A 26,572-nucleotide genomic window follows, 5' to 3' on the forward strand; every position below is an offset into this window, starting at 1 on the left:
AACTGGGTTTTAAATCCCAGCAGAACTGAGCTACACCGAATGCTGATTCTTGGCTATTGATTAAGGAGTAAGCATGCCTGCTGTAGTCAATGCTACTCTGGTCATCTTTGTCATATATTTTCCTCAAGATGGGTTGTCAGATGAAGTTACTGATGGAAAGAGATAAAAGTCAATGGGTTTGATGTGCATTGTTTACCTGTCTTCTAAGTTTTCTGGCCACCAAGAGATCATTGTTCACAGGTTCATTCATTCCAGGAACTCTCACCCAGCCCTGTTGGATAGATTCTCAGATCTTTGATGCTAGCAACTGGAGATATGGGAATCAGGTGCCTGCTGCGTGCCACAGGTAAGTGGAAAAGAGTACTCTCATCTCCCTGTAGCTTTGCTGTTGTAGCATTTCTTACCCATAATTGTTAGTTTTTCTAGCAACAGTGTCATGTGACTGTGCTATTAACTCTTGGTGCTGCATTTCTTGGTTTGAGATTCCTCATGCTGTGCCTATAAGTACCAAAGAAAATGAAAACCCATAGTGAACAAAACCAAACTAAACTTTCAGCAAAAGCTGACATTTTACACAGAAAAGCAATCTATCAGAGAAGCTCACAGATTTGAATGAAAATAAAAATCTGCAAAATTTTCATCATCATTGTCATCATCATCATAATAGTAATAATAATAAATATTCAGTGTCTAAAATTGTGCAATGTGTTCTTGGATCTGACATAAAATGATTAATTGCACATCACAGTTTAAGAAATAGTTTTGTATTTTGTTTGTATCTCTTTTGGTTGCTCAATTTGGTTCACTTCCTTCTCTGTCATTGCCCCACTTTGGAGTTTTCTTTTCTGTCTTATATGAAGGGCCAGAAAAGACCAGGAAGGTGAGTATGAATATAAAATCATCATTAAGTACCCTGTGATAATGGAGGCAAACTTCACCTGGAGATGAATGTGTATATCCTACTTTCTATGCAGTGCAAATTAGCGATCAAAAAATGCCTCATATTCTTATCCTCAGGTAAATGTAATAAAGGCAATACTTTAACTAAGGCCCTCTTTACCCATTTGATAACCAAGATCAGCCATCATATCATCCATTGGGTTTTGCTTAATCAGCTAACTCTCAATCTTGGCATGGCTCTTCATCAATTAAACTGCCTTCTCTTATTTTCACACTGTGTGATTGGCTTTAGTTTTAATGAACTATTGTCTTGACTGAACAGGGGTTGCTACTTTTCATCAGAGATATCAAGAGTAGTTGTGGGTTTTCTTGTTTACCCAAGGTTTAGCTCCTTCTTTGTGAGGTTGGTTAGAGTGGTCTTAGAGTAGCTGGAGACATTTTAGAAGCTGTCTTTATCCAGAATTTAGTGTGTTGCAATTAGATGCAAACATAGATTAGATTGCCACAGTGTCTTGTACATGTTCCCAAAAAAGGATGGTGAGGCAATGGATTCCACCAGAGTCAGTTGGAGACTGCAGGGCTGTTCCCCCACCCCAGCACTCTACTTCCTCTTATCTGGTCAGCTTGCTTATCTCATATTTACCTGTAATCCCTATAATTTATCTTCAGAGTTTTCAGTGTCACAGTCTTAACCCTAACTTTCCTTTTAACTCTAACATTTGCTTTCTATGAGCAGTAAAAATGTCTGTTCAAAAACATGTCAGCAGAATCAGATATCTACAAAGCATGGCTATTCAATCTCAATGTGACACTGTCCTTGTATTTTCAGGGTCCTCCTTGGTAGGATTTGGGGAGGGAGGAGAAGTGGAAATTGAGAGAGTTGGAGAAAGATCAACCTTTAGGCAAAGATCCAGATGAGTGATAATGTGAAACGGGTTGCACCCACCTCAGAGAGCACAGAATTAATTATTTTATGGTATCCTATATGAGAGTAGGGAGAAGAAAACTATTATGTCCAAGTAAATAGCCCCAGGAGCAGGACACTTGAGCTAGACTTAGAGGATGGTTTTTGTCTCATATTTTTGTTTGTGCAGGTGAAGGAAAGGTCCTGAGGACACTCCTGCATCAAGGGTATATGGAATAGTTATGGGCTTATATAGTGCACAGTGGAATGTTTCTGGCTTCAGTCATTCTCCATTTGGGGGTCTGTTATCTGGAAATTTCTGGTCCCAGGATGGAGGAGACTTAGTTCTCATGACATCTGTGAAATGGTGTGTGAAGCATTTTGCATGAGCTAGAGGATATGAGGTCCAATACATATGGTCTATGCTTTTCTACTTTTCACTCATCTTCCTGAGAATATCAACATTACTGCAGGTTAAATGTCCCCTATAAACACTATCTCCATCAGCCATGTGCATCACTTGGGCACAAGGAATATGTTCAATGTGAGTGAAGATGTACCACATTTCTGAAACTTGTACTAGATCAGAGACTCAATACACACAAAATGTAGAGTATTTTAAATAACATGTATAGCAATATATATTTTTCTAATTACACATGAATACATGGTAGAATGCTAATGTCTAAACCCTCTTATATTATATAAAATATAGCATTGAAATCAATTTCACCTTCTTGTGGAACCCAGTACTCTTTTCATGGCACACATGCCTGGAACATTTGAATCAGATCATACTGATACTGATACTGAAAGAATACTTTCACAATATTAGATTCACTAACATTTCCTTATGGAGATGGGGTTTCATAGAGCATGTTTGTTGCCTGTTTCCCAAAAGGCAAATAAGCAGTAATGATTGCTGTGCTGGGAAAGAAACTCTTTGGTGGCGTACCTGTACTTCAGTTGACCATATTCCTCTAAGTAAGACCTCACACATACTCCTGGAAGTAACCTCAATTAAACTAATTGGATCACCAAGGTAGACTTAGGTAGAATAATTCCTTTGGATTGTTATTAGATTCTTGTCCCAGTTGGCTTTCTGATCCTGTGGTAAAAATAAAGAATTTAGGGAGGAAAGGATTTATGTTAGCTTACAATTACAATTCTCATAAAGAGAATTCAAGGCAAGAACACAAAGAATGAAATGAAGCAGAGACCAAAGAGGAATCTTGCTTATTGGCTTGCTTCCCATGGCTTACTCAGCTAGCTTTCTTATACAACTACAGGCCACCTGCCCAGGGGTGGCACTACCTGTGGTGCCTTGGGCCCTCCTACATCAATTACTACTCAAGAAAACACCTGCAGTTTTGTCTACAGGCCAATCGGAGCAAATAATACTTCAATAAAGATTCCCTCTTCCAAGCTATGACAGGTTTGTGTTGTTGACAAAATCAACCAGGGCATTTCTATTTCTGAGAATAATAAAAACAGATTCAACTAGAAAAGTCACCCAACATATGCATTCTTTTTGCATTGTGATTTTCTTCATATGGTGATTAGATTTAGTTCATACACAATGTGGGCTTAGAAGCCTGCACTGATAAAAGGGAGTCATAAATATAGAACAGAGCTTGTGGGTGTGGAATCTATGTACCAGCCTTGGAGGTACACATTGGTTCACTGGTGGGTTCACAGTTACAATAAGATGTATTTTCTCTTTTTCAGTAATGCAATACTCATCACAATTTACCATGACCACTGTAGTGAACTAATGTGGATGAGTTTAAGAGTCTTCTCTATGAGGCAGACAAAGACTATAACACCTGCAAGCAGAGCTAGAGCCCCAAAGGAACCCAATTAGAATATTTCCTCATATTTCTTTTTTAGCTCTTGGTGTCCTGCTTGTCTGGTCAATATTACAACTGAAGAATACTTCAGGTGAGTCTATTCATGGATTAAACTGGGGGAAAAGATAGTTAGGTATGGAATTTTCTACCCTGGAAGTGAAATGATCACTGTTAAGTGTTGAATTTTTTATGATCTTTATATTAAGTACCATTGCCCTATCTCTAACATCTTCATTGTCACCATCATTGTTTACATCACTTATCTGAAAAACAACATATAAGATTGCATTTGATGCTCATGATATCACTATGATAAGATACCATAATTATGAAGAAGACAAAATCCACACATGATAATTGATTCCCCAGAAGAGAACTGAAAGATGCTAGCCTCTGCTCTTGCCCTAAACTTGTGTCATTGCTGGCATTGTGATACGTGTTTTGAACTCAGGTCATCATACTTATAGATCAATATTACTTCAGAGCATATTTAAATAGGCAACTGAGGCATCTCCACAGCTCTTGAAGCTGAGTCTTCTGTAGACCCATTCCTGTCAGTCATTGATATAAGGAGCCACTCCTGATGGGAAGGCATTACTAACTTGTCCTCTGGTGATGAATGAAGACTTGATGGCTAAAGAAAGTTCCTAGGGAAGGAAAAGTAAGGCCTCCTAATTGAAATTTTACAGTTTGGAAAATAGATATTTATATAAGAATATGGCTATGGGAAGTCATTGTGAGCATTTATATCAAACAGTGGGATGGATACAAAGAAATCCCTCAAAGGACATGAGACAATGCATAAATGTACTGTGTGTTCTCTGCAGCATCCTGCCCTCAATGCAATGAAAATGCCTCCTGCTACAACAGCACTCATTGTATTTGTAATGATGGATTCTGGACAGGACCTGATAACAGAATAATTATTGAGCCCCATGTGAAATGTGAAGGTAAAGGAGTCTGTCTTTGTTTGCTTCTCATTGTTGTGATTAACACTGTAGGCAACCTGGGAAGGAAAGGGTTTCTTTCATCCTACACTTCGAGGTAACACTCTATTACAGACAGAAGCCAGGAACTCAAGGCAGGAAACTGGATATAGAAACTGAAACAGAAACCATGGAGGTGTGCTGCTTACTTGATTGCTCTTAGAGGCTTACTTAATATAGCGATTTGAATGAGAATGTTCTCCATAGGCTCATACATTTAACTGCTTTGTTCCCAGTTGGTGGAACTATTTGGGAAAGATTAGGAGGTGTGGGCTTGTTGAAGAAGGTGTGGCACTGCGGGGGAGCTTTGACGTTTTAAAGCTCATGACCCTCTCAGTTAGCTCTCTCTTTGCCTCCTGCCTATGGATCAACTGAGATGTAATCTCCCAATTACTGCTTTAGCACCATGTGTGCTTGTCAACTGCCATGCTTCATGTCATGATAAGCCCCCATCAAATGCTTTCTTTCATAAGTTGCCTTTGTCATAATGTCTCTTCACAAAAATACAACAATCTATGAAAGCATTTTTTTCAACTGAGGTCCCTTTTTCAAAAAGAGCCTTCATTGTGCCATGTTGACAAAAAACAAAAACAAAAACAAAAAACAACAAAAAACAAAGAGCATAAAGTTTTAGTTTAATTGTTATTGAAAATTCTTATGACCCTTGATCAAACATTGATAGGTCATGCAGATTTCAGAGATCTTTAGAAGAATCATTGACAATGTAAAGGTATTAACCAAGTATGCTTGTGTTATACTCTTTGGACAGACAGGGACCATGTGACTCTTTGGATCAAGAAATCTTTGATCTCTAGCCCTCTTTGTTTCATTTCCCTTGTGACAAAATACCCTGAAATAAGCAACTTTGAGAAGTAATAGTTTGTCTTAGCTCAATATACCAGATTATAGTCCATCACTATAGGAAAATCAAGGTGGAGGGAACGTTAAACAGCTATTCACAGCCACAATCATGAACAGAGGCAGAATGAATGATTTAAAGCCAGATATGAGGCAGCTATCTCCTTTTTCACTCAGTCTTGGGCCCAGCTCAAGAAATGGTTCTGTTCACATTCAGGGTGGAAGGTCATCCCACAGCAATTAACTCAATAAAATGAATCCCTCACAGGCATGCCCACAAGCTAACAGAATCCACAATATTCCTCATTGAGACTCCCTTCCCAGACCATTCTACCTTCTGTCATGCTGACAATTAAAACTAATAATCACAGCTCTAGTCCTAAATTGCATCAATTTGACAACTAAAACTAATCATTAAACAGTCCCCTCTCTTAAACTTCAACTCTGGTCTGCCAGAAGTAAAAATGGGTGTTCACAAAGACTGGTCATGTTATTATGGGAAGAAATCAGAATTCTGGGAGAACCTGCTGAGATTTCTAAGTTCTTATGTCCTAGAACCTCGAATTGGACCAGGGACATATATGCAGTGGGAACAAGAGAGTTATTTATAAAGAAAAAAATCAGTAATACTCCTAAAGGTAGAAGTAGATTGGTAACCTTAGAAAAGACAGAAGTTCACACTTTTTTTTTTTGTCAACATCAGTTCTGGTCCTTTGTAGATCATTTACATCACATCTACTTTCTCTGAGAATTTCTTAAGCTTTTCTTGGCCCTCACCCTATTTTATTAAATGTATCCCTGGTAAAAAGAGAATTGCAGTCTTTAAGCCAAATCTATTCCTTTATATAGAAGTGTTGATACCTCTCTCTCTTTCCACCTGTCTCTTGAGACAGTATGAGCATTGCGTCAGAAAAGCTTTGAGTGGTATTCTCTTTCAACCTTACCCTTATCCATTTCTAATAGTGAGCTCCTTTATCCTAACTTTATTCTTCTATTAGGTAAATTTTGTTAATGTGATAAACACCATGACCAAAAGTAACATATAGAAGAAACAGTTTGGTTTGGTTTATGGTTCCAGGAAAGGAGTCTACAATGATGAGGATAAGCATGGCATCAGGTATTTGTATAAACAGATAACATGAATGCTTCATGATATGGTTATAGGGGAAGTTTTTTTTTTGGAGATATATGAGATAGAGAATAGCCAGAGACATCTGGAAGGGTCCAAAGTGGAGAGAGAAAGAAAATCTAACATGGCCAGAAGACTGGAGATGGACATGGCTATCTGCAGGAGAGGGGAGATTAGCAGAGGATGGAGAGTAGAGAAAACACAGTGAGAGGAGCAAAACAGAGAGAGAGGAGGGCAGGGTTGTAAGGAGAATGAGTAGCTGGGGGATATCCAATGAGCTGGAGGGAGATTAGAATAGGGGAGGAGGTGAGAAGGGCTAGGAAGCTAACATGAACTTTGACATGTGTAACAAGTATTTGTGATACTGAGGGGACCTAGAGGACAGCATGAGTTTTGATATGGTAATAGGTACTACAAGTAGCCAGCCATATGTCCCTTTTATTTAAACTGTTATATTTGATACCTTGGCTGCCATAGGTTCATGGGCATCTCATGTGACAAAATGCATTTAGACCAACTTTAAATATTCCCTTAGTCTCTCATAGTCTATACAATGTTCAAAAGTCCAAAGTTAAAATTCTATTCTGAGACTCAATGGTCTCTTAACTGTGACCATTGTAAAACCAAAACACAAATTGTATGCTTGATACATGCGATGGCACAGAACATACATTACCTTTCCAAAGGGGTGTAATGGGGACATAGTGAGGAAAGATCACACCAAAGCAAATGAAACACAACAGGGTAAACCTCAAATGCTGAAGCTCCATGTCTGGTATCTGGGTCATTAACTAGTAAGGACTTAGATGGCTCTGCTCCTCTGAGCTTGCTGCCTCAACATAGTTCCCTGTTTCTCTTAAGCTGGTTCTGCTCCTTGTCTTAAGCTCTTCTTGGCAGGTATCTCATAGCTCTGGCAATTCCAATACTTAAGATCTCCACTGCAATACAGGTTTCACTTTTACAAATCCACACAGTAGACTCTCATGGCCTTCTCTCATGAATGCATGCCCTGGCCCACTTTGCCTTCCCCCAGGAGGTCCCTGAAACCACAGAAAGAGTCCAAAACACCCTCATTCTTGCACTATTCATGCCTCCAAAGCTGATAACTTGGTGACAAAAGTGCCAAGTTCTACTGCCATTCAGGATGGGTCCTTGCCTCCTTGGATCAGATTTGCAACATAGTTGCTGTGCATTCTCGCAACAAAAGCTCCTTAGGCCTTCTTTTTTTCTCATTTCAGTAGCTGATTGTAGTCTTGTCCTCAGGGCTCCTTTTCATTGTTCCAGTGCAGAGCAAGAGGTCTAACCTTGAGATTCTAACCTCCAACAATCACAGCCTCTTTGGGGGCACTGATAAACTTTCTAGGGCTCTTTTCTCTCTACAGTGCACACTTTAAGTTTCTTTCTGCCCTTTCTGATTTTCCTTATAGAAGTGAGTGAGATAATCAGTAATAACCAGGCACAGACTCAGAACTGTGCTGCCTTGAACTGTCCTCTGATGAGTAAATTAGTCAGTTATTTTTAAGTTTAGATGTGTACCAATTATCAGAAAAAGGGCAGAAAACATCTAGATTCTTTACTGAAGTATAACACAAGTAGCCTCTAATCCAGGGACTAACAGAGAACTTATTTCTTTCTGAGATCTCCTCTGCCTCAGACCTCTAATGTCCTCACTACTCCTTGCACTATTGTGTTTTGAGATCCTTCAATAACAGCTAATAAAGCTCTGCTTATAGAGTCAACCAGGTTTCTAGTCCAGACTTCCAAAGTCTTCCACTTTCCTCAAAAGGACAGCATGGTCAAGTCAATCACAGCAATAACTCCACTTCATAGTATCAACTTCATTTTGTGTTTTATATTATGTATATGGGTGTTTATCTGCATGCATGTCTGTGTGCCATATTCATGTGGTGCCCATGGAGGCTGGAAGGAGGTAACAGGTCCACTCCACTGGAACTGAAGTTACAGATGGTTAAAAGTTGCCATTTGGATTCTGGGAATTGTACTTGGGTCCTCTTAAAGAGTAGCCAGTGCTCTTAAACACTGATCTATCTCTTCAGCCCCTCAACTTCTGTGTTAGTTATACTTTTGTTGCTGTTATAAATGACATAACCAAAATCAATGCATGGAATAAAATGTTTGTTTTGGCTTATGGTTCCAGGGACAAAGTCCATAATGTCCCAAAGTCCAGGGAAAGCCATAGCATGAAGCAGTCAGAGATGATATATCACATCTCAAATACACACAGGAATCAGAAGGATCCAGGAGAAAGTGGGGCAACACCATAAATACTTAAAGACTGACCTCAGTGATATTCTTACTCCAATAGCCTTCTTAAACAGTGCTACCAACAGAGAGTAATTATTCAAATATTTGAGCCTGTAGGGAATATTTATTACTTAAACCACTACCATTCCCTTGTTGCTGGGTATATGCTTTGAGTCAATTTGACAAACTACATGAATCAGCATTAAAGAAGCTACCCAATCCTTACTTTGGAGATGTGACACAGTATTGGAGAAATTACTGCCACCATCACCTTGCCCCAAAATCCATTTCTCAGCTTTTAATCTATTCCACTATTCATTTTTTTCATTCATTTACTAGTACCTCATCACTATTCTTAGTATTATATAGGATACTTCAACGTCTGGAAGGTTGCTGTTGCCCACCTCATAGTTCTCTGGGAATTATTGCTTGTGCGTGTTACTCTACAAAGCACATGTGTGTTTTTTATTGACATTTGTGATAATTAATCTTCACTGTCAACTTGACTGTATTTGGAATAACACCTGTGGTCATATCTGTAAGGATTTTTCCAGTGAGTCTTCAATGAGGAAAGATGATTACCCTGAATGTGAATGACAGGACTCCTTAGACTTGAATTCCAGACTAAATGAAAAGGCAACAAAGAGAAAAAACAGCTTAGTACCAGTATTCATCTCTCTCTGAAGCCTGGTTGCTTATGCAATGTGACCAACTATATCTGTAGCTATGTCTTCCTTTTATCAATGACTGTTTCCCACACTTACATCACAAGTCAAAATAAACCATTACTTCCTTAAATTGCTTTTGGTATGTGTTTGGAGACATAATAAAAACAGTTTCTGAAGGAGGATTGCATTACATTTATAAATTAATTCAAGGACAACTGTCATCTTTATCATATTGATTTATCCTAACAAAGAACAAAGGTTATTGTTTGGTAAATTTACAAATTGAAATATAGCAGTAGAAACTCTACAAGCAAGAGAAAGCAAGTGATTTTTCTTCATTTGCAGATATTGATGAGTGTCTATTGGCGGTGCTGGTGTGCAAGGATGTGTCATATTGTAAAAATAAAATTGGAACTTACACATGCAGCTGTATAATAAAATACCCTATCTTCAACTGGGTAGCTGGCATTATTGATATTGATAATCCTGATTGTTACGGTAAGTCTATACATACATTTTTTCCATTATGCAAAGGGAGGTGGGTGGATAGAGCTTATGACAGCTATGCCACCATTGGCTGGAATATTAGAGTTATTTTTATATCTTCATTCCTCATCCCTTTGCTGTGCTGTATTTGATATTTTACAATGCAATGCCAACTAATCCATGGGATCAAATAAACATTTCCAAATAAAAACCTTCCAAGTTTGTCTCCAATACAGGTATCTTCCCTTGTTCTACAAATGGACAGCTCTGATTTTCTTCACAACTTCACAGCTTCTTTATCTTGAAATAATAACAAATTCAGTTCACATGTCAATCTGTATTCACAGTAAACCCCTTGAGTTCATACTAATACTCCCAAGCCTTTCTTTGTGTACAACTTCTTTCTACAGCAATGACAAATCAGCTTCTCAAGATTCACAATATATTTTACTGCTCAGGTCACATAGAATATCATGCTTTAAATAATGCTGCATGAAGAGGTAGTGCTTTCATTTACAAATTGATTTTAGTGAACAATTTAAAAAATTATATCAAGTTTTTTTCATGCAATAACTTTTGATGTTTCCCCTTCTCAAATTCCTCTTAGGTCCATGTCAGGTCCAAGTCACCTGATAGATCAACATCTTTGTGAAATCTGTGAACACCGTCCTATAAGAGCCAATTAGCTGCACATCAAATGACGCCTCTTTTTTTTGGGGGGGGGAATTCTTTTTTTTAATTTATTTTTTTTAATTTTATAATTTAATTTAATTTTACATATCTTTGAAGGCAAAGACTCCCCTGAGGATTGAGATCAACCTGGTAGATTCAGTCCAGGCAGGTCCAGTCCCCTCCTCCCAGGCTGAGCCAAGTGTCCCTGGATAAGCCCCAGGTTCCCGAACAGCCAGCTCACACACTGAGGACAGGTCTCGGTCCCACTGCCTGGATGCCTCCCAAACAGATCAAGCTAATCAACTGTCTCACTTATCCAGAGGGCCTGAACCTGTTGGGGGCTCCTCAGCTATTGGTAAAAGAAATAGATTCATCAGTCAAAGAAACAAATGACACCTCTTTAATGCCTATTTTCCTCAGCAATGACTGCCCTTCTTCTAGTGTGTTTCAATCAATATTGTTAATGAGGCCTTACCTGCTGATGAACAGATGTCACCAACAGCTTCTCTATGACATCCCATTAAACAGTTTTTTTGACTTTCAGATTATGCATTCTTTGTCTCATGGATAGATATGAAATAATAATAATAATAGTAATAATAATAATAATAATAATAATAATAATAATAATAATAATAATAATAAATTTTTAGCTTTCATGGCACTCAGACTGATCATATCCACCAGTCTCTTCTATAGCCTCATTAGCAAGGTTATAAAATATCTTTTGTATTTTATTTGTTTATTTAAAAGACTTCCCTAATCCATGTCAGATGATTAGCATTATTTTTTATTCTCAGTTATTAATAAAAATATTGTCTGACTGTAATTATCATTGTTTTTCATTCTCAGCTATTAATACAAGTGTTGTCTAACTGTAAATTGTGTATTTCTCTTCCTTTCTATTTCAAGTCAAACCTGGTACTATCTCCTCTAATTTTTTCTTGCTATCTTCCACTTATTACTTTATTTTTTCTATGAGTCCAAAGTTTTGGATCCCAGGTAGGGTTCTTTACCACAGATTTAATTTATAGTCTCTTATTTTTAATCCAGCCAGGTCTAGGGAATAGCCAATACCTGCATCTTATATTCCCACTTTTCTGCTTTCCCTGCCAAATCAAGAGACTAATGCAATACTCCCTCTCAGTGTGATTCCTCTCTTATCTGCCAAGCTCTTTCTGGGAAGAAACCTGAACTTAGTTGCATGTCTTTATGCACACAACAAAGGTCAAGCAATGGATGCCACAGATTGCTTATGACCTCCTCCCACATATGCTAATTTCAAGGATTGTAATATGTTTTCTACTCCATCAGCAGATTGGTGGGCATTCCTACAATGGCTTGATGGACTCCAATCATCAATGATGCCTGCCACTACATACCAAGTAGAAGATGGCCACTCTGTGATTCCTTCCACGGACACCCCACTCTCAGGCAGCTTACCCTCAGTCGCATATCCTACCTTCCATCACAGGAAAGGTAGCCATATTGGGATTGCTTCTGCAGACATCCATCATCACAAACACCAGACACTGTTACATGTCCTACAATCCAACACAGGGACCACACTGCTGTTGCTTTCAAAATCATCTCTGGTTTTGCTGATGCCATATGACTTTTCATGGATGATACGAATAAGTTATCTATTCACCAATGATTCTACCCACATCTAATTACTGAGCCAGTGAGTTTACTAGAGTTACTTACAAGAGTGTCATTGAGTGGTTACTAATAGGAGCTATTTCAGAAAGCCCACACAGCAGGGATTACAACTCTCCACAGATATGGAGCTCCCTGAAAGCATTTTTTTAAGGCAATTCATCTGATCTAACTAGAGAATCTTCTCTCCTCAGCAATTGCTACTGCTTATATAACCAAGGGAAGAGGGGCTTGAGAATATTCTAAGTTTCATAAACTTCTTTGAGGCTTCTGAATTTTGTTTACTTACTGAGTTTTAATGGGTCTTATCCAGAAGAGCAGGTTTCAATTCAGAGGACATAGCTACACAGCAAAGATACTATTTCCCTTCTAAAATCCTCACATAGTAAAAGCATGTCTAAGATCCAATGTAAAAATACATCACAATAGTAGCAAGGGCTTGGGAATGATAAAGGATTTGGTGAGAGGTAGGAAATGATACAAAAGGAAAACAGCATGGTATATGAACAAAGACCATTTACATATATATTATGATAGAAGAAATAACTTAAAATTCAGCTGTAGGGTACATTTTCAACTTTTTTAATGTTTTTGTTTATTTTTGAGAATTTATTTTGAAAATACATTTTTAAGACTTATCTTGAGAATACATTTTTATCATGTTTTTCCCCCTCCTACAACTTCTCTTTGATCCTTTCCTCTCATTATACATGCAACTATATGTTCTTTCTCTCTTAAAAAAATGCCAAAGCCAACTAAATAAACAGCAACAAAAACAATAAGAACATGGATGGGCTGCAGAGCAACCAGGAAAATATCCAGCATGAGGGTAATTGGAAAATAATTGTGAAGATGTGATGTTTTCCATATCTGATTTAAGTGTGATTTTTTTTCAGTGAACAATGGGAAGAAAATAGGAACACAAGCAGATATTTGGGTGAGTGGAACAATATCTTGGTTTGTAAATCATCTAGTTTGTCTTGCTGTGTAATTCTCTTGCATAAGCACTAAACTCATTCTTATTATAGAGTACTTCTCATTCACAGTCTATTTTGTCCTCTGCCCCAGGTAAACCTGGAAATATATGCATAGTAATTTTTGTTGTCATGATCTGGGGAGGTGTTATACCTACAACTAACTCATAAAATATCTGTGACTGTGACATTCTCACCCTTCTAACATGTCCAAGACAACCTTCTACCACTGAGAATTAACTACAATAAGATGTCCATGGAAATTGAGAAACTTTGGGGTGGATTTATAGTATTTCATCTTTCAGTCAAAGACTTGCGTAAAATGTCAATAATGTTTCACTCATCCCATAGCACAATGGCTAATGTTGTTAGCTTCTGGCACCAGGCAGCAAAACTTAGTCACATTCCTTGTTCTTTAAGTTTTGATAAGAATCTATATAATTGGCTATATTTTTGGAAAGGGAGTGTGGAGTCAACATGAATCCAAAAAGAACTTTGCAAAAAGAGCTACCACAGTACTTCACCAAGTGGGACGCCACATATTGAATGAATACTCAGGTGTACCAACGAAGGGTGAAAATTCTACACTGGGTATAGGTAAGAAATATCAAGCTGATTTATTATAGCATCATAAAAATGATTGGGTCCTGGTATACTCATGGCCTATGAGGAATAGAATTTGTTATTTCCCAGAACTGAAGACTTGATATATGAAACAACCACATGAGTAGCACTCTCCCCACACATGGAAGAGTTAAGGATGAGTTAGTCACATTTCATCACTATGACAGAATATCTGAGTAAATCCACCTCAAGCATGGAAGGTTTACCTGACAGTGGGTGAGCATGGTTGGGTCACAGCTTTTCATTTGGCTCTTTTGAGAAAGCCAACATGATGTGGGTCCATGCGCAGCGAGACAGAATATCATGGTTCTACCAAATGCTGGGCAGAAGGCAGAAAGAACAAACAAGGGCCAAGATGTACTTTTCAAAAGCAAACCCACAGTGGCTTATCTCCTCCAACTTACCCACTAGTTTCTAGTATCTTACAAAAATACCATTAATCTGTGAATCCAGTTATAAATAAATAAACTGATGATGTTAGAGGCCTTAAATAGAATCCCCAAAGACGTGGGTAATGAGGCCCAAAACATATTGTAGGATATTTACACAATTCTTACTTGTCCCAAGTGTGTATAGTGCATGCTTTTTTTGGAAAATGCCCAGAAGGGGAAGGGTGTCCAATCCTCTTTGCAATCTGGCTTCTTACATATGATAATATTGATGTAGCTCTCTCTAGCCCATATTCTTCTGTCACATGAAACAACCGATTAACTTAACTCTCAAGATCCAATCAATCACCTGTCAATAGCCACCAACTGAGGACAAAGCCTTCAGCATGTGGGCCTTATCAGGAGACATTTCACAATCAAATGATTAACAACTAGTAATAGTATTTACTATTATTATTGTTGTTGTTATTGTTATAATTGTGGAAGAACTCAATTTCTCATTATATTCAGTGTATGAAATGAAGAGGTGCAATAGTATGATTCTTCTGGAAGCTGGAAATAACACGATGAAGATTGACTGCACTAGTGCTCTCAAAGAAAACAAGAGTAGAGGTAATGTGTTTAAGATGAGCATATTCTCCTTCTTAGTGACTGGGCTGAGGGCCATTCACTCACAATTTCTCAGGGAGAGGAATTCTAACAGCAGGTAGAAAAGATCTTCCTTGACTACTCATTAGGCATACCCAGAGCCAAAGTTGAGGGGCTCTTATAAGGGCAGCATATTTTGCAGCATACACTGAAGTAAGAGCAGAATTGTACTGCTGTCTTTCCTGACAAATTACAGGCTTGTCAAATTTCAGTATGATAGTCTATCATCTTAAAATTCAACAGTGCCAGGAAATCATTGCCTTGCCCACTATTGCTTTTGAGATTTGCTTTATAAACACTTTATTTTTATTAAAGCAGTTACTCAGTTGCCCTCTATCTTGGCAAACTCATTCTTTTAAAAGACAATATGGCAAATATTGTAGGATTGGGGCTCTTTGTCATAACTATTGAACTTTTCTGAGTTTTTTTTTTGTAAATGCAGGCATAGATGATGTGCTGATAAAGGACCATGTCTGCATCAGTCAAACTTCCCATGCAAAGACAGAGAGCAGACTGGGTTTGACATCACCCTCAATAAATGTCTGAATAAAGAAGGGAGGGATGGGGTGGAGAATGAAGAAAGAAAAGATGGAAAATGCATATAAAGAATTTCAAATAGAAAGATTTGGTAATCTTGCAAGAGATGGCACTTCTGCTGTATTTACTCCACAAATTTCTAATACTCCTGCATCATCACTACTAATTGAAATCTGTAAATCCAAGGAAGATAAAGTTATAACAATGAGTTGATTTTTAAATTCTTTTTATTAATTTTATTTATTTATGTATTTTTTTTAGATATGAGTGCTCTGTCTGCATGTATGCCTACATGCCATAAGAGGGCATCTGATACCATTATAGATGGTTGTGAGCCACCATGTGGTTGCTAGAAATTGAACTCAGGACCTATGGAAGAGCAGTCAGTGCACTTAACCTCTGAGCCATCTCTCCAGCCCCCAATGAGTTGATTTTTAAAAGTGTAGTAAATAATAACAGAGGTGGTGATTGATTTTAGTCTAAAACAGGAGGTGTGTCTGAGGCTGCCCAAAGAGCATTGATCTCTGCTTTGACATGATTGGGATGAGGACCTACTGCTTTGATTTTTATATTTAGAAAAAATTCACCAACAATTCTAATTTCCCTGTACAATGATTCACATCCTAAAAGGGGTGCATCAAATGTAGGCTCATCTATTTCAGTGATGGAATGCTGTTCTGAGTCGAACCTCTCAACATTCAATAGATAGACCCATCTTTAATTTTCTACTGGAAGCTCTAACACCACTATAGGAGTTAGTATTTGACTAGACAAATGGTTTTCAGCATATTTTTTGTCATAATCAGGTGAGTATCAATAGAAACTAGTTTAATATTTACAGTGTTAGTTTTATTCTGGGGGTAATAAAGCAGTTCACTATCTAGAATGTCTTTACTATAAACCCGTACAACTTTCTTTAATTTTACATGGAATCAAAAAGCAAGATTTCTATAATATAGTAAAATCTACACCCTGTAAAATAACAAGAACACATGGATAATTCGAGTTTATGTATGTAACATAGAAATTAACTCCTAATTCCATGAAAATAGGAGGGATAAGAATAAAGGGATAAAAGAGAAAGAAAAAAGATGAGGGAAGGAGGAAGGTATAAAGAGGAAAGGAAGGTATGCTGTGGGATGTTCTGTATGGCAAATGTGTTGCTGATTAGTCAATAAGTAAAACACTGATTGGCCATTGGCTAGGCAGGAAGTGTAGGCGGGACAAGGAGGAGAATAAAGCTGGGAAGTGGAAGGCTGAGTCAGAGAGACACTGCCAGTTGCCATGATGAGAAACAGCATGTGAAGATGCCAGTAAGCCACGAGCCACGTGGCAAGGTATAGATTAATGGAGATGGATTAATTTAAGCTGTAAGAACAGTTAGCAAGAAGCCTGCCATGGTCATACAGTTTGTAAGCAATATAAGTCTCTGTGTTTACTTGGTCGGGTCTGAGGGGCTGTGGGACTGGCAGGTGAGAGAGATTTGTCCTGACTGTGGACCAGGCAGGAAAACTCTAGCTACAAATGGCGTCCAACGTGGTGGCAAGAGTTTCCACCTAAAAACTGAGAAAAAAAGATTCTAAAATGGAGCTAAAAACAGCTTCCTAATTGTCTCTCTCAAATGAGCGGCAGCTGCCGGTTTGAGCTACTTGTGGGTTCCTAGCGTGCGTGCTGGACCTGCAGTATGGTGGGAATGAGGCCTCTGAAAGTGGCACATTAAGTTGCATGGTGGATTTAGACTTTGCTAGTACAAAATTAAAAAAAAAAAGAGGTTTCTGGGCTACACGCTGCTTGGATAAAAGCATAGACCCATGATAGCTCCCAGAGCTGGCGGTAAACCACCGTCATGTTGGGAAGCTGAGGTGGGAGGAGCCAGCAGCCACAGCTGCTGCAGTTTAAAGCAACAGATTCACAATAAGACAGATTCAGATGTAATAGTTTACAATGTGTGTAAAAGATATGTAGGCTTGAAAGAGACAAAAAAGATGATATATAGAGTTATAGAAACAAATACATAGTTTTAAAAAATAAAGTCTTTAAAGAGACAGTAAATTAGTATAAAAAATAAGCCACGTAAAGATGAATATTACACAGAGAATCTGGATTGTGTTGTCTTTGGAATTTTTAACTGCAGAAAAACATTTGATCATAAAAGATATTGAGTTAAACCAATATGTATATTTTAAAGATACCATGACTTCAAAATTTGGATATAAGGATATGTTGCTTTGGAAAGGAGACTCTGCTTTTCTTCCCACAGAAAGGCAAAGGCTATGGATTTGTTCCAGATTAAGACACATCAGGTTTGACCAGCCAAGACCCCCTGAAAGGCCTCCGATGACACCATGGCCCAGATGATTCAACATCCAGAATGGTTTGAAGGCATCTGGCTCAGACAATACAGCCTCATGGACTATTCCATAATCCTAAAATTTTCTTTGTGTCCCCATAAGATACAGCGCCCCCCTCCAGCAGGAAGTAGTAAGAGAAGATACGCCCAAATTCCCAAATTATATGTAATTTTACTTTGTTAAGGTTAAAACCTTCCTTTTTGAAAAAAAAAAGGGGGGGGCGAAGTGCTGTGGGATGTACTGTATGGCAAATGTGTTGCTGATTAGTCAATAAATAAAACACTGATTGGCCATTGGCTAGGCAGGAAGTGTAGGCGGGACAAGGAGGAGAATAAAGCTGGGAAGTGGAAGGCTGAGTCAGAGAGACACTACCAGCTGCCACGATGAGAAACAGCATGTGAAGATGCCGGTAAGCCACAAGCCACGTGGCAAGGTATAGATTAATGGAGATGGATTAATTTGAGCTGTAGGAACAGTTAGCAAGAAGCCTGCCACAGCCATACGTTTGTAACCAATATAAGTCTCTGTGTTTACTTGGTCGGGTCTGAGGGGCTGTGGGACTGGCAGGTGAGAGAGATTTGTCCTGACTGTGGGCCAGGCAGGAAAACTCTGGCTACAAAGGTATATATAGATAGAGTAGAGAGTGAATGAGGATGAATAATTAGATAACTTTGAGGGAACTTGAAGTATAAGTGGTAATGCATTTTTCCTTAGTCTGATTGTCCTTTGGATCCCAGGTAATTGCTAACCATGCTTTACACATACACACACATACGCGCACACACACACACACACACACACACACACACACACACACACACACACACTTATATGTGCATATATATATATATATATATATATATATATATATATATACACACACACACACAGTGATTTTATATACACGTATATTGTCTTAGTTAGGTCTCTAATGCCATGATGAACCACCATGACCAAAAGCAACTTGAGGAAAAAAAAAGGATTTATTTCACTTACATTTCAAGTAACAGCTCATCATCAAGAGAAGTCAAAGCAGGAACTCAAACAGGGAAGGAACATGGAGGCAGGAGCTGATGCAGAGTTTAAGGAGGGTGCTGCTTACTGGCTTCCTCCCTACAGCCTGCTCAACCTGCTTTCTTATAGCACCTAGAGCTATCAGCCCAAGGATGCCACCATCCATCATTAGCTGGGACCTCCCACATCAATCATTAATTAAGAAAATGCCCTACAGGCTTGTTTGCAATCTGTCTTATGGAGGCATTTTCTCATTTGAGGATCCCTCCTTTTCAATTGTAGCTTGTGTCAAGTTGACATAATACTAGCTAACACATAGTGTCCTCTCCCTTCCTCCCTCTCTATCCCTTTCTCTCTCTCTCTCTCTCTCTCTCTCTCTCTCTCTCTCTCTCTCTCTCTCTCTGTGTATACATTTGTGTGTATCTGTGTGTAAAATTCCATGCCTAACAGTACTTATAGTATGTTATACATGCAATTTAAGGGATACCCATTAGTAATTGTACTAAACACATTATGCTTACTTCACGGTCCACATGTAAGACATTTGTGTATCAATCTTTTGTATTATATCTTCTTTTCCTCAGATGAGACTGCAGTTGCTCTTATTGCATATCAGTCCCTTGGGAAGTTTCTAAACGGATCCTTTTTTAGTAACAGTGAAGGAATGCAGAAAGTAAAATTGAGCTCTCTTATTGTGAGTGGTGCCATTCGTTCAGAAGTCAAACCTGTCCTGTCTGAACCTGTACTCCTGACTTTACAAAACACTCAGGTGAGCTTACTCTCAAAAGTCCTTTAAAAACAACTTTAAAGTTTATTTTTATTTCATGTGCGTGAGTGTTTTGCCCTCACGGACATCTGTGCACAAGAGCATATAGTGCTCACAGAAGACAGAGTGTAAGATCTCCTACAACTAGACTTCCTGACAGTGATGGGACACAATGTGGATGCTGGGTATAGAAATTGGGTCCTCTGTAAGAGCAGTTAATTCTCCTAAGTACTGAGATAATGCCCCTTTTGTGAAGTGTTTAAAGTGTCAGGTGGTCTAATCAAATTTCTAAAAAGAGACAAGACCTAACTGTGATCATTGTAAAATAAGAGAAATTATAAAACGTTGAGAAACTTCAATCCTATGTAACTTCATTGCTGTTATTATTTGTATTTTCATATCAACAGTCAATCAACCATGGTTAATAAAGGAGTCCACAGGCCCTAGTCTTCCACTGTGGAAGTATTCGATCAAAGAAGATGTTTTCACATGCCTCTAGATTCAAATGGGTACTTCAAAGCCTTTGGTCACACAGATAGTCCTATTTAAATTCATTGACAGTTGAAACAAAACAAGAGACATTAATGTTGAAAAAGGAATTATGGATAGCTAGGGTCACCAGGGCTGTGAGTGAGATTAAAGAGTGTGAGAGGACACACTAATAAGAGTACACTTTACATACATATGGAATTGTGAAGAGGACATTCAATATGTTACACAATTTTTAAAATTTCAAGTGTGTGTATTGATGGGAATGTAGAAAATAGAGAGTCATTGCAAAACGTAGTTGGGAATATATAGCCAGTAAGGAAAACAATATGGAACCTATCAAAAAATGAGAGAGGAAACTACAATGGAATCCATCAATCCCCCTGTTGCATACATCCAAAGGATAGAAACCAAGGTTTTTGAAAGAGACTGTACTTTCATAATTCCAGTAACATTAGTCACAGTAACCAAGACTTGGAGGGAAAATACTTAATCCATCCAGGGCAGGATATGTAAATAACATATAATAAATATTATAAAATATGATGTTGCTTTGGGTTATATAATTTCAAATGGTCAGATCTGAAAATAATCATAGGAGTAGTGACATTATATAGACTGAGCAGGTTGTGTTTAGGAAAATATATATACATATACATGTGACATAACATCGATTAATGGAAAAAAGATGTCAAGAATTTGAAAGAGAGCAAGGAAGGGTAAGTGGGAGTATTTGGAGGGAGGAAAGACAAAGGAGACATACTAGTCAGAGTTCTTTAAAAGAACTTAAATAATAGAATGACAGAAAGGCTAAGGATCCATTAGTTGTTCCATTCATTGTTCAGTCCATGAGACCAGATGTCTCAGCATTCCCAGTTTGGTGATTGAGTCCCAGCAATGTCCTAGAGAGCTGCTGGTCTTCAGTCTACTTTGGAATCCTGAAGAAGTAATATTCTAACACCAGTGAAAGAATGCTTCAGCATCAGGATAGATGAACTTGCCAGAGAGAGTGAGGGTAAACAGGCAAAAAAATCAGTACCTCTTTCTTCCATGTCCTTTTATGTGGGTTGCAGCAAGAAAGAGTAGATGAGATTTAGGAGGGTGTCTTCTGACCTCAAATGAACTAGATTTAGGGTGGATCCTCAGACCTTAAATAATACAATGAAGAAAAACCCCTGATATATATGCCCAAATACTTGGGTTTTAGTCAAATACAGGTTGTAGTCAACACAGGGAAAACGATGTAATTATAATTCCAAAAACAAAGCTAGTAATAAAAACAAAAAAAAAAAACATTGCCTTTCAGTGTCTCAACTGCAGGTCAAGTCCGATAAACCTTTTATGATCTCACTCAAATTGAAAAGCTAAACAGTAGAATTCATAGTTTCTGTATAATAGAGCCTACTAGGGGATAGATTTTTGTGGAAAATCAGGAAACATGGGCTGTAAAATCAAACTTTAAGTTATAGCATTTTGGAGACTTAATGTGACTTAGCATTAATAGGAGTGAATCTTGAGATGATTAAATACTTTTATTAATAGAAATTAAATATAAATGATTTTGGATAAATAATGACATTTCATACATTTATATAATGTATTAAAATTACATTCTTCCCTTCATGTTAATGTATTTTGGTCCTTCTGTTGTGCGACACATTTCCTAAAGAAATGAGCATAAATGTCTATTTACTCCAGATATGGAACCCTCAAGACAGCAAAGAAACCATACCAAAAAATTCAAATTTAGTGAAGAAATGAAATTGTTAGGGTAAAAGTGAGTGGCTACTCATCAGAGCACAGATGTCTAGAAGACAGGTTCTTCACAAAAGGACCAAGGGTGGGTGAGGTCCTTTTCATGAAACCTGGAAGCCCTGATATCTCTACATGTCTTGTAGGCAGCTTTAAAGCTCAAAAAGTCTTCTTTCCTCAGCAATCCTCAAAGTTTTTATAACCTTAAGGAAGGATGGGGCCTTGTGAATCAGGAATTTCCTGAGACTTCTGAGATATCCACTTCTTGAATCTCAAGGATGGAATGCTTCAGCTCAGAAGAAATTAGTATAACACATACTCACTGTATATCATTTTTTCAATTAAAACACAGTTGCCTCATTTCCCTTCTCTTTCCTTCCTTCAACACACTCTCACACACCCCACCTTTGCTCTTTCTCATATTCCTGGTCTCTTTTTTTTAATTGTTACTATTGCATACATATATTTAAAATAGTGTATTTTTCCAAGATAATCACTAAAATTATATGCTTATTAGCTTAGTTCTTATCTTAGTTAGGGTTTCGATTATTGGATACTTTCATAGCACTGTTCATCACTGAAGGAAATCAGGACAGGAACTCAAACAGGACAGGATCCTGGAGGCAGGAGCTGATGCACAGGCTACGGATGAGTGTTGCTTACTGGCTTGCTTCCATATGGCTTGGTCAGCCTGTATTCTTATAGAACCCAGGACTACCAGTCCAGGGATAGCACTACCCACGATGAACTGGGCTCTCTCCCATTGATGACTAATTGAGAAAATGCATTACAGCTCAATCTCATGGAGGCATTTCCTCAACTGAAGCTTCTTCCTCTCTGATGACTAGCTGTGTCAAGTTAACACACAAAACCAGCCAGTACAGCTCTAGTATTCCATTCATAAATCTGTGAATACACCCTGTACTTTAAATATATACATTTTAATTTGTGAATTATTTGGCACCTCAAAAAAGCGGAGAATGAAGTGCTAAGTCACATATGTACTTCCATAAATGGAAACTATTATCATGCTGAAACCTATGTAGGCAATGGGGCCATGGGAATTGTTGAGCATGCTGAGAGTCAGAGGTAGGAAAGAGGGACTATCCTTTTCCAGGGGGAGCCTGGAGCAGAAAGGGGGACTCAAAAAAGGCACTTGACATCTCTCTTCAAGTAGTGATCTCTCACTACAGCCCCTCATTTGTTTTGTCAGTGACAAGAAACTGGTAAGTCCATTCTAAGTCAATGCACAGGGCACTGAGATATGCATAAAGACAGAGAATAAATGATGAAACAAAAATCTATGTGAGATGAGAGGATGTGAAATGTTCCCACCTATGTTTTCTCAATCCAGTGTGTGTCAGATTAATCTTAAGTGGAGAAGTTAAAACATAGAGGTGCAGCAAAGATAGAAGGATCAGGAAAGGTGAGAGATGAGAAAGATTAGAGAGAAAGATTAGAAGGGAAATCATTAAATCACATATGCAACCCAATGTCACATATCCTAATTAAAGATAAAGAAAAGTTGGAATTATGAAACAAAAATCATGTTCCTTCATACTGTTTTCTTTGCAGCCCATTGACCCAAGAGCAGAACATCTCTGTGTCCATTGGGAAGGATCAGAGGAAGGAGGCAGTTGGTCCACTAAGGGCTGTTCTCACATGTACACCAATGACTCCTACACCATTTGCAAGTGTTTCCACCTGTCCAGCTTTGCTGTGCTCATGGCTCTATCCCTCGAGGTATCAAATCTCACAGGTCTCAGCAATAAAAGTCATATTACTTTAATATATGTCTATAAAAGATATCCAGAAAGAATAAGTTAATTGTAGGTTTAATGAGAGATGATTCCAAGAAACACCCTTAATAACAGTTGAGTGTGAACTTGTTGCCACCTCTGTTGTCTCACTGAAGCTGCATTGAAAGATTGATTGCCAAGGTTTAATCAACTGAACTGACTGACTAGGAATGTGTACTCTTCCCTCTTCCTCACTGACTCTTCCATTTACATCCCCCCTGAAGATACATGCTTGGTCAAAGATGCTGACCATCCAAGAAAGAGGAGGGCCATGCTTTTGTCAAATGTTTTGTTAGTTACTTTGCTGTTACTGTGATAAAATTTTGTGACTGAAAGCAATCTAAAGAGGGTTCATTTGGCCATCTGGTTCCAAAGGGATGTTGTGCATCATGGCACTGAAAGTGTGGCATCACATCAGAAGCAGGAAGCAGAGAGGTCACATTTTGTCCACAGATAGGAAGCAGAGAAAGCAAAAGAGAAGGGGAAATGGTGCACAGTTATAAACCTTCAACACCTCCCCAGAGTGGCATATACCCTTTGAAAAGAGAGTATCTCTTAAAGGCTCTGTAACTTCTCCAATGTACACCACCAACTGGGGAATCAATTTTGAAGTACACAAGCTGATGGGGACATTTCACTTCTGAACCCCTACAAAGTTACATGAGTAGCTTCTCTTCCCTGATAGAATTTCCAAACAAATGCCCAAAAAATACCAGTAGTGGATTGTGGAGATAAAATGGGAACAGTATGCGTGCCAATGCATACAGTATTTACAAGTTAATTGCTACTTTGGGTATATGTGTCTTATAGTACCCTTGGAAAATGCTTGGAATCAGTGTAGAACATTCAGTTCAGAGTTATCATAACTGAAGGATGGTGGATCTTGGGTATGACACATGACCTTTCTTCAGTAATTTTATTTCAGCTGTGTCCAGTGGTAGCATTTCATGAAAATTTCATAGTAACTAAAAAATAAAATCATGACTCAAGTCATTTTAAGAAATACAGTTGTGGAAACATCAGGTGGGTGGGTTAAGCAAAGCTGGGGAAATTCTGACTCTTCCATAAGTGTGTCTGGAGTAAGCACAACCCAGCAAGGAAAACCCTCATGTGTTGGGAAGTAAGGTCAGCAGACCCCAAAGTAGTAGGTTCCAAGGGGATCTGGAATGGAAGGCATTACTTCACGTGCAAGACAGTTACATCCAAACTTTCCCGGCTGAACCAAACTAAGGTAACTAGCTATCATCAAAGACTCAGCATGGCCCCCTAGAATTTTTAGATGTCAAATGAGTCTGAGATAACTTAAGTTGAAGGAAAGTCACCTAATGGCTTCCTATTAACATGAAATAACAAAATTATCAAAGCTCCTACTTCATAGAAAATAAAAATACTTATTCTAGGGCCAAATATCAGTGACAATGATCCAGAACAACAAATTCAGATTACTCTAAATACCAGGTTTTTATAGTAAGAGAACAAAGAAAATAGTGGATGAAGTCAATTCGAACACAATTGTGGAACATCAGATAGGTGGGTCTCAGTGAGCTTGGAAATCTGGTACAGCCTCAGAGGCTGAAGACATTTTGAGCCTTTCGGTTAGTAAAGGTTAGGGGTTTGCTTGTGTGTTTCAAAAGGATTTACAGAATATACATAAGGATGCTAGGTGGCACACTGGTGGTAATAGATGCTATCACAAGGCTAAAAACAACCATCATATTATTACTGCTATTCTGCAATGTTTCAGTTTTCCACAGTCACAGGTTTCAGTCAGTAAGTCAGCCTTGTAGAATGTTTAACACTTGTGACTGTTAGTATCTAATTTAAATTTGCACTCCTCTGTTTCACTTCAGCCCCTGTTTATTAACTATTTTACTATTCAATGTCCATCACGCTGTGTACTTCCACATTCGTGTTTCATTTAGTTAATATTTATTAAGTGAATAATGTGTGCTAAGCACTAATCTCAACTGTAATGGTACAACAAATAATGTGACATGACAAGGCCCCAGACTTCCTAATGCTGGTGTTCATGATGGCTGTAGTGTATACGTGGAGACTCTGACGTATTCTTCTGTGGCTTGTAGGAGGACTCTGTGCTTTCTGCACTGTCAGTGATCACCTACGTGGGACTGAGTCTTTCTCTATTGTGCCTATTCCTGGCGGCTGTCACCTTTCTCCTGTGCCAGCCCATACAGAATACAAGCACTACACTCCACCTACAGCTCTCCATCTGCCTCTTCCTGGCTGATCTCCTCTTCCTCACAGGCATCAACAGAACTGAGCCTAAGGTTAGTTACTTCATTGTCCTAATAAGTCATCTTGTCTGGAGCAAGCATGAAGAGAGGGATTCATCAGTAGAGATGTCTGGAGGAAACACAGGATGAAAATGTCAGCTCTCTTTATGTGTAGAATTGAAGAAATTTGTATATTTGATCATTTTAAAACTGAAAGCATTCCTAACAGCAGTGTTACCTGACAATGTTCTTGGTGTATGTGGTATCTGTATGTCTGTGTGTAGTGCACGGACATGCATGTACAGGTATGAGCAGGTATGTGTATGAATGTAGCTGCCAGAGCAGGGTGTCAGGTATCTATCTCTATTGTGTCCTCTTTATTGCCTTGAGACACAGTTTCTCACTGAATCAGGAGCTTGCTATTTTGGCTAGGGTGGCTGACCAGAGAGCTTTTGGGATGTATATACCTCCCCGACCCCATAGTGTTGGAGTTGTAGGCACCTACAGCCATGCAAAACTTTTATGTGGTTGTTGGGGATTTGAACTCATGTTCACATGTTTGCAAAGCAAGTGCTTTTACTCACTGAGTCATCCCCCAAGCCATAGCTAAGCTTCATA

General features: G+C 38.4%; 1 protein-coding gene across 1 annotated transcript in view; it reads left to right on the forward strand.

Annotated features, from left to right (window-relative positions):
• Positions 1-254: 254 nt before the first annotated feature.
• The window catches only part of Adgre3 (adhesion G protein-coupled receptor E3), a 42,015-nt gene continuing 15,697 nt past the window's right edge, over positions 255-26,572 (forward strand). Inside the window, exons 1-11 of the mRNA XM_052747349.1 lie at positions 255-346; positions 3,695-3,745; positions 4,482-4,604; positions 9,906-10,058; positions 12,033-12,197; positions 13,274-13,314; positions 13,813-13,948; positions 14,875-14,976; positions 19,499-19,683; positions 23,497-23,664; positions 25,805-26,008. Coding sequence (XP_052603309.1) covers positions 298-346; positions 3,695-3,745; positions 4,482-4,604; positions 9,906-10,058; positions 12,033-12,197; positions 13,274-13,314; positions 13,813-13,948; positions 14,875-14,976; positions 19,499-19,683; positions 23,497-23,664; positions 25,805-26,008 — 1,377 coding nt within the window. The 5' untranslated portion in view covers positions 255-297. The remainder of the gene's footprint in view (positions 347-3,694; positions 3,746-4,481; positions 4,605-9,905; positions 10,059-12,032; positions 12,198-13,273; positions 13,315-13,812; positions 13,949-14,874; positions 14,977-19,498; positions 19,684-23,496; positions 23,665-25,804; positions 26,009-26,572) is intronic.

The sequence above is a fragment of the Peromyscus californicus genome, unplaced genomic scaffold, assembly GCF_007827085.1.
Source record: "Peromyscus californicus insignis strain IS unplaced genomic scaffold, ASM782708v3 Scaffold_1__1_contigs__length_55948999, whole genome shotgun sequence".
Lineage (NCBI taxonomy): Eukaryota > Metazoa > Chordata > Mammalia > Rodentia > Cricetidae > Peromyscus > Peromyscus californicus.